This window comes from Periplaneta americana, chromosome 10 (assembly GCF_040183065.1).
Source record: "Periplaneta americana isolate PAMFEO1 chromosome 10, P.americana_PAMFEO1_priV1, whole genome shotgun sequence".
In the NCBI taxonomy this organism is placed as follows: Eukaryota; Metazoa; Arthropoda; class Insecta; order Blattodea; family Blattidae; genus Periplaneta; species Periplaneta americana.
The window spans coordinates 87,495,131-87,507,876 of NC_091126.1; the positions used below are offsets into that span (position 1 = coordinate 87,495,131).

The following is a 12,746-nucleotide window of genomic DNA, read 5'->3' on the forward strand; positions in this document are numbered from 1 at the left end:
TTTCTTAATGGAACACAGGTGCCAGGCCACCATAAACAATGGCAGATATTTTACTGCTTCACTGCCTAACTTCCTTTTGGAAATGAATAACATCTTTTTGTTTTTTTCATCATTAAATTTATTTAAGGAAATGCCTATGAGATCCACGAAGTTAGTTGCCAGGGCTGTCACCCTGATTGACAGATGCAGCCTCATTATTTATGCTGCCACTTGTTATAGGCACACAATGCAGCACAGTACAAGAGGCTAAGGCATGGTTCCAAGAAATTCGAGTTACGGTACCCCAGTAGACTTGAATATGGCAGAAAAAAAGAAATCAGCCTGAGCTGAATGATTTCTAATCAGTGAAGTATTAATAAGGAACTGCCATACTGCAGCAGCTGGAGCCAGGAATCGAGTGCAACATGTATAGGCTTTCAATGTGAGCAAGAGGACTGTTCAGCAATGCATCTGAGAAGGTTGCCTACAATCACGACAATCTGTTTCAAGACCAGAAATGACCAATCCACCCATCTTCAGTTCACTCGTCAGCATGCTCAATGGACTGTGCAGCAATATGTTGCTCTTTTATGAGTTATTCCGAAAACCTCCAGATTGTAAGGAGAGTCTTGATTGGAGATCAATTCATATTCATGTATGACCATATATCTTCACAACATAAAGATTATTTGGCTGGACTGGCCAGCACACAGTCCCAACTTAAAACCTATAAAACATATCTGGAATACTTTGGGTAGATGCGTCCAAGGTCGTAATCCCATACCAGAGACCTTACATTATCTGCGGGTAGCACTCTAGAGCATACAGATATCTGAGCCATACTTGAAACCAAAACTGAGAGAATGTTGGATGCAATTAGAGCAGAGGGACACACACCAGATACTGAGTGTTTGTTTCTCTTACTGTTAATGTGGACTTGTATTATGTGCATCATCATCATTATCATCATCATCATCGTCGTCTTCGTCATCGTTAAGTGCAAATTTTCTAAAAAAAAAAAAATGTTCAGGTTCTTCAATTTGTGAATCATTGTCTCAAAATTAGTGTGAAAGTTGCGATCTTATGTGTCACAAGTCAATTAGAGGGTGATCTTTAAATTAAGTACGAATGCAGCAACATTACCGATGGGATTACTCAGTAATTTACATTTAAATTTTACCTTTTGTGTTTTTTTACTTTTTTTTCCTATCAGTATAACAAGCCTTAATTGCTTCCAACAATTTTAGACTACTCTTAAAAAAAGAAACTACATTACGACATAAATCGTCCTTGGTGACAGAATAGTTATCATTACATTCCAAACTGTAGGTCGAATTTTAGACCAAGGTTTATGATTTTTCAATGGTAATCAAAATCCATTACATAGATTTTTTTTTTCAGAAAATAACTAAAGCTGGGCCTGCAGCGTTATAGATTTATGAAACGTAAATGAATTCAAATCTTGAATGAGAGGGATCCAGACAAAATTCATTGACCATTTCTTGCCCATGACAAAATTCAACTCTGGTAGTTATCATCCTCACCTATAATTCTGATAATGGGGGTAATAAATTATTTCCAACATGTGCTCCAACTCAGAAATGAAATCCAACACTGTTACATTGACAACACTGAAAGTCCTATATGATTAAAATATCTGGAGATAATGGAGACCAACCTCATAAATAATGGTACGGTAATTAAATATGCTATGCTGAAAAAGAATGACTCCAGTTTCCTGAACATATTTAATTCTATTTAATCTTGGGCATATGAACAGACAGTGATTCTGACTCTGCATATGTGAATATGAATCTTCGTGAATTTGGGGTGAACTTTCTAACAGACGAAATTGGAGTTGGAACTATTTCCATGCCTTGTATTACAAAAGAACACATGACAGCAGTCAAACTAGTGTGTTAGAGACAATGACAATCTCCTGTTGCTGTGGAAATGCAAGCAAACAATGCCACATTTAATTTAAAAGAGTATTGCCAACTAGTTTATAAGTGATTATTGCACTAAAGATGTAAAATTATGAACTTCAATACAAAATTATCGTGCAATTCAAAACAGCCTTCTTTATTTCATAGAAGAGGTTATTGTCTGTCTGACTTCACTTATTCCACCTCTTCCAGAATTGTATTTAGACCTCGAATTTTTAGGCACTTAAAAACTAACTTTTAGGCACCTAAAATAGACCCTAAATTTATCAAAATAGGCACTAAAATAAAGATAAAAATACAATTTCTAGCAGCTAAAAATACTATTTTATGCAGCTAAAATGTAATTTCTAGCCACACAAACTACAGTAACTATAAAAATGCAATTAATTAGTGAGTATTAAGCTTTGCAGCATACAGTGAAAAAATTGTAAAAAAAAAAAAAATTATTGGGGTTAGAAACTTTATTTTTGTTAAGTCTTCAATTATAAGTTTTTACGTAATTTTTTATGATTTCATCGGCCTCATTGCTCTAAGGCTGCTAATACATAAGTGTTCATATTACAATTAAATTAATTAATTCACCAGTGAATTTACAATTAACACATTAGGTATTCATAATTGGTATTGCAATAAATAAAGTTTTTCTCTAATTTTCAATTGTGAAACTGACTTTTCTTAGAATCATTTTTAAGCGAAAAAAATTCTCCCCAATGATACTGAAGCAATGGGTGCATATTTAAATTTAGCAATATATGTCATTGTATTGTATTGTATTTATTAACATTCCATGGTATTCATACATGCTTACAGCTAGAATATGGAACAAGTCAAAAAACTTAATACTATTATAAAATCTTAATTTATAGTCACAGTCTAGATGAAATATACATAGACGAGATTTACAATATAGTCTACTAGTACAACACAAAGTTTTAGTATCAATTTCATGAAGTGTTATTGAATGTCATGAATTCACCTACAGAATAGAAGGCGTGAGAAATTAGGTACTTCTTTAATTTGGCCCTAAATAATTTTATGTTTTGAGTTTCATTTTTTATATCAATAGGGAGGCTATTAAAAATGTTTACTGCCATATAACGCATTCCTTTTTGATAGCACGATAGACTTGCCAATGGAGTATGAAAGTCATTTTTTGACGTGTATTTATGCTATGAACTGTTGAATTAGTTACAAAGTTTTCACGATTACATATGAGGAAGATTATTAATGAAAAGATATACTGACAAACCATGGGCATTATTTGTAGTTTTTTTAAAATAGCCCTACACGATTCCCTAGATTTGGCACCTACTATTATTTTGTAATAGAAATATATTGTTAACTAGCCGTACCCGAGCGCTCTGCTGCACCCGTTAGAAATAAATATAAAGTAATTACATAATTAAAATAGGACGTTTGATCCAGAGAACATTCGTGTTTGATAGAAGGATACATCGTTTAATATGTGACTTAATTTAAATTGCATCCAAATAATTAAAATGCGATCATTTTGGTCCAGAGACACTCATTTGGTGCAATGACAATTCCTTTAACCTGTTTCTTAATTTTTATTACATGCAACTATAGTTTAATGAAGATTGACATCATTTAGATTTAATATGTATATTTTATTTTACTTGTTATAGGTTTCCATAGAATTATGGCAATAACTTAATTTTAACCCTCGTTTTCTACGTATTCAGTAAATGGCGCTTGGCCCACTATGGTTGTGAACCCTTCAAATAACTTAAATTATATTATATAATATTACATATTATATTATATTACAGACGTGGACAAATTATTAGCAAAATTGAAGATTTTTATTAGGCCTATATACTTTTACAATATATGATTCTTCAATTCAGAATACAGTTGACATTTTTGCCCATTTACACGTTATTAAAAAATGAAGATTTGTATTATATATTTTCAAAATTTGACTCTTCAATTTGGACTACAATTGATATTTCGGATATTTCCATATTATTAGCAAAACTGAACATTTTTATAATATATTTTTACTAAATCTGACTCTTCAATTTAGACTGCACTTCATTTTTGCATATTTACAAGTTATTACCAAAATTGAAGATTTTTATTATATGAGTATATTTTTACAAAATTTGACTCTTCAATTTAGACTGCAGTTGACATTTTTGCACATTTACAAATTATTAGCAACATTCAATATTTTAATTATATATTTTTTCAAAATTTGACTCTTCAATTTAGAATACAGTTGACATATTTGCATAGGCCTATTTCTATCTACTGTAATGATAGAAATATGCAAAATTGTCAACTGTAGTCTAAATTAAAAAGTCAAATTTTGCAAACAGAATTATCATAAAAATCGTCAATTTTGTTAATAATTTGTCCACGTCTGTATATTATATTATATTATATCAGAAGTTACTGTAATAACATTATAGCATTATGTCCATCTAGAGAAACTACACTTTCCAATGGTGAAATAATAATTAATTATACAAATCGGTTAATTTAGCTTCCGATATTACTTCATACAAACACAGAAACATTCTCTATAGGCTATCTTTCATAGCTTTCGATTGTTGCTGTCCAAGGCCCCTTATAGATGAAGTCATTTGTTTTTTAATTCATTACACGGCCTTAGATGGCAGTTATTTTAATTTTAGAACTCATTTATCTCATTAAATATCAGTCCTATCAAAATTTTTCAAGGAATAAAACTTATCGCAAATTATTTTTAAAGAAACTTTTGTTATGTAACATTTTTCACAAAAATTAATAATAAGCGAGATATTTCGATTTATTTAATTCAGGCCCCCTTATAACCCCCCTTTTAAATAATGTATTTTGAATGCCATATAGCCTAAAATCTAAGTTACAACGAACTTAATTTATATTCCAATTTTCATCGAAATCCGTTCAGCCATTATTGCGTGAAAAGGTAACAAACATACATACAGACAGACAGACAGACAGACAGACATACAAAAATTTCAAAAAAGCGATTTTCGGTTTCAGGGTGGTTAATTATATATGTTAGGACCAATTATTTTTGGAAAATCGAAAATTACCAGAAAAATTTCGGCTACAGATTTATTATTAGTATAGATATCTGTGGAATTTCCCCAGAATATTATTCATACTGATTTCTTAGGGAGAACTACATCCTCCCAATTCATCATATTCCTATTGTCTGCTCAACTGCTCAACAAAACCAGACACCTTCCAGGAATTTCTTAATTCCTACAACCAAACTATTACAGGATATTTGAATCATACCCACTTCATGACATGCTACATAAAAATTTAAAAATATATACGTAACCTTAAAAATAGGTCTCAATGGGCAAAATAGGCATTTTTACACCATGAAATTGCTTCCAAACGTTCATAATTTATATAAAATGTGAAGATACTTAACTAGTTTCAGTTTATTCCTACAGAAAAAAAAAAATAGGCATTTAACCTAAAATACGAGGTCTAATAATAAATGTGTCCAAAATCACTTAAGAAAGCACTGAATAAATTTCCACAAATTGAAATGTATTTTTCTTCGTAATTAAGATTTATACAGACATAAATTGTAACCATTCTGTCCATTGTGAAAATTGGATGATTTTTCGCATTTACTAACTTAGCTCGAACACCTCCACGATGAGTTGCTCACTTAGTACATTAATTATATTGCAAACATAATAGTCTGGCAAACTTTATATGTTTAGACCCAGACCTACTACACAAGAATGAATGATACCTCATCAGCAAATAATTAGTTATGTATTTAGCACTCCACATAATATTCACTTATCTGACAAATTCTACGTGTTCTCTTTCAGAGCTACCACTTGGATAAACAGTCTAGAAGCAGAACAAGATAATTCTATTTTTTTTTACGGTTATCATATTGCTCTTATCATACAGGTTGGCAACAATGAACGTAACTTAATACAGAGTGTCCCAGGAAGAGTATAAAATAATTCAGGATAATGTAGTTTTGGTTAACCCACATCGATTTAACCTGGTATATCTGTGTCCGAAGTGTAATAATGGTTGGAGAGGGCAATATTGATGGGCGAACTTTTAAAAGAAAGAGGCATTATACATGCATTTTTATATTTTAGAGCATCATCATCATCATCATCATCATCATCATCATCATCATCAGTAGACGTTTCCACTCAGTTGTGGGTCGTCTCAGAACATAGACTCCTCCACAAAGTCCTGTCTTGCCACAATTCCACCTCTTTAATTTCTTCTCAATTATAGCCTCTCTCTTTTAAATCTATGCGTACTTAATCTAACTATCAAGTCTGGGATCTTCCTAATGTTCTTATACCTAAGACTTTCATTTCCAATGCCCTTCTTGGTATTCTTCTTTCATTCATTCCTTTTCAAATGACCTAACCATTTTAATCTCAATTTCACTATTGTATCTTTTAGTTTTTGAACTCCTAATGTCTGTCTAATAACTTCATTTCTGATTTTGTCCCTTCCAGTTTTCTTTTCTGTGCTTCTTAAAAATTTCATTTCTCCTGCCTGGATTCTACTTGTGCCCTTCTTAGTCATGGTACAGATCTCAACACCATACGTAATTACAGGCATATAATAATATTTATACATCATAATTTTTATTTCTTTCGACATTTTCGACATAGCCCAGTTCCACAAAATATGTTTTACTGTGTTATAAAATTTAACATCCAATCCAATCCTATTAGTGATTTGTTGATGAATATTTCCAGTGTATGAAATCCTGCTTCCTAAATAATCTACTTCCTCAACTTCTTTTAAAATGTGATTTCCAAGCTTCATGTAACCATTATCTGACTGTCCTCTTCCAATCCTCACTACTAAACAAAAACATCGTGGTATGATACATTATTGAAAATGCTGATCTTGTGCTGTTCTAATAAATTTATTTCACATTAAGCACAAACTCAGTACCAGTAAGAAAATAAAATAATTACACAAGACAAATTTCTGAGGTTATGTGGTTTTGCATTAATATGCAGAAAACTTAAGATTAGAAATGTTAACTGATAATTATTTGATATTTCCTTTCAACTACAGAGCCTTCACAGCAGATGGAAGAATCATATAGCAACAGTGAAGCAATGTTGGAATAGCAATGCTACAGGAAAACGTACCTAACTGCCATTTTCTCCAACACAACGATAATCTTCCTAGGACAGACCATATCTTGGTCACTTTTCTGAGAAGCATTTTGGATGGAAGATGTCAAGTTTACAACTTCTTCTAAAATATCTTACAATTTATCTGTAAATAACGAAAATATCAAAGAACATCCATTTGTCAGTCAACAAATCAGACTGCAACCTCAAACCTCAAAAGTAAAACAAATATCATAATCATTCACTAAGTGCATTCAAGATGCAACAATCATTTAAACTAGTGAGAGGATAATTTTACTATGTTGATAATGGAACAGTCTAGTTCAGTTAATCAGAAAAATTTGGGTTCACTTTTGTGTATAAAACAATACAGAACAAATTGTTTCCATTACCCAGTAGCTTTCTTTTCTTCTTTTTCTAATCAGTTATTTAACAACCTTTATGAACTACTAGGTCATTTAGCGTCAACAGAATGGTGAAAGCGAGATGAAAGAGAGGATATGCAATGGGATTATCTGAAAATCGCCTTACAATTGGGAGAAAACCTCCGAAAAAGTCAAGGAGGTAATCAGCCCAAGCATAAATTGAACCCATGTCCTAGTGCAGCTCCAAGTCAGCAGGTAAATGAGATACTGCCTGAGCTACACCAGTGGCTCACCCAGTAGCCCCCTATATCTGATTCTATTGCTTTGTTACTACCATCTTATATCACAGACTACAGTCTCTCCAGTCTGGGAAGGATAATTAAAGACAGATGTCATTTGTGTAGACAGCTTGAATAGCTGTGTATTTATCGACAAATGTAAATGTATAAATGTATAAAATTTATAGTGAGTGAAAAAATACAGCGAGTCACAGTGAACATCTCCAATGTTTCTATCGGCCGATCAGTGGTAGCCTCCTCCCATGCTACTACTGTGTTGCTTGTACCACCAAACTCATGGCACGTTGAAGGATTAAAAACTTACACAGAATGTTATATTAATAACATTAGGTACTCATACTCTACACAGCAGCTGCCTTAAGTGTTGCCCATCTTGTGTGTTCACACACATATGTTTCATTACACTTATTCACAAAATTTAGTTATTTTTCCCCAAACAATTTTTTACATGTGTATGTTTTCAAAGTGTGCACACATTCACGCACTGGATATGTAATCATTGCAAAACACAACACAACACAACGTAATAAACTGCACTTATTTTAGCTGATTTACTGCAAGCTACCAAAGACAGACTGACATAGCTAATTTTGGGGACGGGGATTCACCAACCATACAGCTCTCATTTGGTGACCTCTATCTTTCTAGAATAACTCTTCTCGGGTTCTCAGCCAGGTGAGTTGGATATTTGCTTCCAAGCTCTCATTCCCTGAAGCAGATGGCAGAGCTAGCCATCAACAGCTTGAAAGCAAATATCCAACTCACCTGGCTGAGAACCTGAGAAGAGTTATTCTACATCAAACGCCGGGAAAGCCTCAAGTCATACACTCTATCTTTCCCCTCATTCTCTCTTGGCACAAACATAATAAGAGCTGATGGATTAAGAATAACAAACACCAGTCAGGGTGATAAAATATAAACATTAGGGGATCCACCAGCCTTGCAGATAAATGAAGACGAACTCTTGAGAATAGTTGAATTAGCATCTTTAGTAGTTAGTCATAAAACAGGGATGTCAAAGTTTGAGAAGTTATTAAATTTATTAATATAACATAGTACGTAAATTTTAATCTAATGAATTGCAGTGAGTTCGCGAATACAAGTAGCAGAGGTAGTGAGAGGATCTGCTGCTGGTTGGCTGACAGAAACACCAGGACATTCACTGGGACTCACTGTATTTCACAGAAGACAGGATTAAGAAATTCTCTATTTTACTGGAATGACTATAGCTACATCTAATGGCCTATACAATGGAGAGATGGAAACAAGAAGGTATGATCTTAACCATGCAATATGTGAACTTTTCAGTCAGTTTCTCCAACATACACGTAATTCTGATGAAGGTAGTAAGTTTACTTTCACTACGCTACGAAACACAAAGCTGGAGCAGTTAGAAGTGAAATTTTATAAGTACATACAATGACCAATGCATTTGTATATGTGCCCAATGGCATTATACGAAATATTTTCATATACAGAATTCTTTGTACTGGAAAACTGATAATGGGCACATAAAAGTACTAACTTAGTAGCAAACAAGGTCAGTGTCAAAACTTATTTTAATAACTATTGGCAACATCTACAAAAATATAACAGTATCAATGTTCCTAGAGGTCTTATTTCAAACTACATATTCATGCAGTATATAGCTTTTTTCAGCACTGTCCGAATACCTGTTAGATAACAACTTTCCCAGCAAAATGGTGCACAATAAATCGAGACAAACTTACTCTCCATATGTCTTGAATGACATTTCTTTCGCAGGATCATTCACAATGAATTATGTCTTCTTCCTTCACCGGATTTAAATATTTTACCTCTGGAACAAGTTCAAGGCATTATAACATCCATACAAATTAATAATTTTTTAATAATTTAAGTTTAGCATTTAAGTTCCTTGACACAGAAACTTTTCAAACTGTAATCCATTATAAATGAAAATAAAGGCATTTCTATTCTCAAAATGTCCAAACAGGGAAACAAGCCATAATTTCGCCTAGGGCCTATGTCTTTCAAAATCACAAACTATAGCAATATGTAGTCAGTATTCATCTTCCAATATAACTGGGACCTACCGATAATGTTCATTTACAATATCAACACATGCGTTCTCTCACTAAATACTGTACCATTAATTCATTCCAGAATTTGGAGTGAATTTTCCTGTCTTAATTGTTTGCATTTTGAGAGCATTTATGTAGTAGTGAAAACTTACGATCATTAGTGTATCTGTAATTTTGAGACATAAATCGACTTCGCATTTGAAGAGGAATGTTGCGCTTGCATGCATATATGTATGTATGTACAACAGTCCAAAGACTAATTGGAACCTCATAATTGAAACCATAAGTGACATCATGAGACAACTAAGTCAAGAGATAATGAGATAAGGTGGCAGTTCCTTAAAAATAATGATATCGACTAAGTATCATTCTCTCTCTACTCACTTCTATTGGTTTAGTTTTTTATAGGCCTATATATTTCTATCATACTTATGTTTTGTAATCTCACCTACTTCTACTACCCACACAAAATCTTAAGTAGGCTATTTGGTTCTTTTTTCAAAATACAGATGAAGAGTCCACTGTAAAAAGGGGGAATGTCGTAAATTTGTGAAAAATGAGATGAAGGTTCAGTACTATAGATCAAAGGGAGTAGAATATAATACACTGTGCTGCACTGCAATAAAGATGATAGTTCCAGATCTACATCGCGTTGAAGAATTGGTATACCACACAAAAAGTGGGAATGTCAAAGTTTAAATTGCATTTCCTGCAAAATGCAATACATTCCACATTCCCCCTTTTTGCAGTGGACTCTTCATTTATTTATTTTAGTTGGTTATTTAACGACGCTGTATCAACTACTAGGTTATTTAGCGTCGATAAGATTGATGATAGCGAGATGATTTTGGGGATTCTATAGCCTACTGAAACAATCTTATGCCTCAAGGAAAACTATGGCGAAATTATTTATGACACTTTTAAAAATTAAATCTAATTATTGAAAGTTTGGTAGTGGGCTTTCAAGGAGTTCCCCCACTTCAGTAAGATACACCTCTGTTCATTTATCAGTAAGCTATTTATTAACAGAATTGTTATAAACTATTATGAATAAGGCGAAAAGTAAAAACTTTGGGATTAGATCTGCCGGTACCTGGTCTAAATATTAGTAGGTCTGACATAAATCAATGTTCCCTAATATCCTATGTTTAAGTAGTATTGTTGTGTGTTAGACTTTATATTGAATTATAAGTGTAATTATGACATACACATTCACTTGCAGAGCCTATACTCTAGATGAAAATTTATACATAACCTTAACGCCACATTTAAGTGTGCAACAACGACTGGTATTAGGATGTGAATTAAATAACGAAGCATGGAGTTCACATTTTAAAACTTAATGATCATGCCCAAAAAACAAATCTCTTACCAAAAATAAACGCATAGGCACCTGCACCTATTCACCTCAAACTTTATCGAAAATAGAGTCGCATGTTCACAGCTTGATTCAGTTCAAAAATAAGAATTACACTGTCAGTAAAGAATACCGGTAATCAGCATATATTAGGCCTATACATTAATACATGAATGTGCCAAAAGATTTTATCTCCTCATGCATTTAAAACTTACATCAAATTAATAAATGATAACATACAAAAAGGCTGTATGACGTTAAAGATAGCTCACCGGTATCAAATGACGTTCATACTGGAGATACTTTATGAGTGTAAACACTTTCACTCATTATACCTACTACACAGTAAAAGTCACACCATTGCCCCGTTGGCGCCGCTGAATAATATTGCGTAACAAACTCACGTATACACACGCGTACACTTTACTCCCTCAACCTGTTCAGTGTTACCAATATAATTAATTAAACACACACTTTCAAACTATATTGACGTTATTGTAAATCACGGAAATATATCGGTTCAAGTTAGAAAATCAATGGAATTTAATGGTTAACACTGTACCTAATCATTATTGGTCTATGACAATCTCGTGCTCTCTTAGGTTTCTGGAATTCTAACCGCTGTAATTCCTGTAATACTGTCAACAGTGAATATCGTAGTCGACTATTTGTCATCAATGTCATCATGTGCACATTAACTCGTTGTGTGCACACAACAGGTGACACAGTAAACTGTTGAGAAGACGTCTTTCGTAATGGACCATGTCGTCATCTATGTATACAACTTCTGTCATAATCAACTGTAGACAATACTGACTGTCGTAATGAACGGAAATTAATTGCGGGGCTCAAGGGTTTTTACGGTGGTAAAGATTTAATCTTCTATTTCCTCCACCCCTTTACAAAGGGCAGTTTCTTTTCCTAACCATCGTTGCAGCATAATCTCGGTCGTTCGTTTTCCACGACAGTTAAATAAGCTTGAGCAATATTTTCTCACTAGACTTTAATGATGAACAGCTAATTTGTAGCATACTATACTAGAATGGAATGGAATTTCGGGAGGGGGAGCACTATGACCTTTCGTTTTATAGAATCATGAAATGGTGAAATGTTGACGGAGATTTGAGACAACTAATAGAAAATAAATTCCCATTATTTAATTGTACTTCAGTTCTGAACTAATTCGGATGGATGTTTGATTCCTACGCAAAACTGCACTGAGTTTTTCAGAGAGAATACTTGCGAGATAGGCTACATAAAGCATTACCGGTATGTCATTTCCCATGTACCTTATATACCAGTGATGAAGCTAAGGTGTAAATACTGCGTATGTTCAAAAAATCTGCTTACCTTATACATTTTTATAGAGCAGATGTTTAACGGCTTTTCTGTCTTTTTTTTTTTTTTTTTTTTTTTTTTTGTGACACAGACCGCACACTAACATGATGACCACTCATTTCCACCCCCAAACAGAATAGGGTAAAGGTTGGTAAAATCTGATACTAACAGTGGCGGCCAGTGCTTCAAAATTTTGTTCGTTTACTTTCTTACTACAAAATATTAGGCCTACCATGCTACAGTCGTAAAAATTTGCAAAAACTCACCTAATTA

General features: G+C 33.2%; 1 protein-coding gene across 4 annotated transcripts in view; it reads right to left on the reverse strand.

Moving 5' to 3' along the window:
- Positions 1-11,573, reverse strand: part of LOC138707871 (solute carrier family 41 member 1-like) — a 144,293-nt gene extending 132,720 nt beyond the window's left edge. The window contains exons 1-2 of one of the 4 annotated variants that reach the window (XM_069837866.1): positions 11,408-11,573; positions 9,446-9,534 (exon numbers count right to left, since the gene is read on the reverse strand). In XM_069837866.1, coding sequence (XP_069693967.1) covers positions 9,446-9,468 — 23 coding nt within the window. In that variant the 5' untranslated portion in view covers positions 9,469-9,534; positions 11,408-11,573. The other 3 variants (XM_069837865.1, XM_069837868.1, XM_069837867.1) reach the window with 3 other exon arrangements.
- Positions 11,574-12,746: the final 1,173 nt, after the last annotated feature.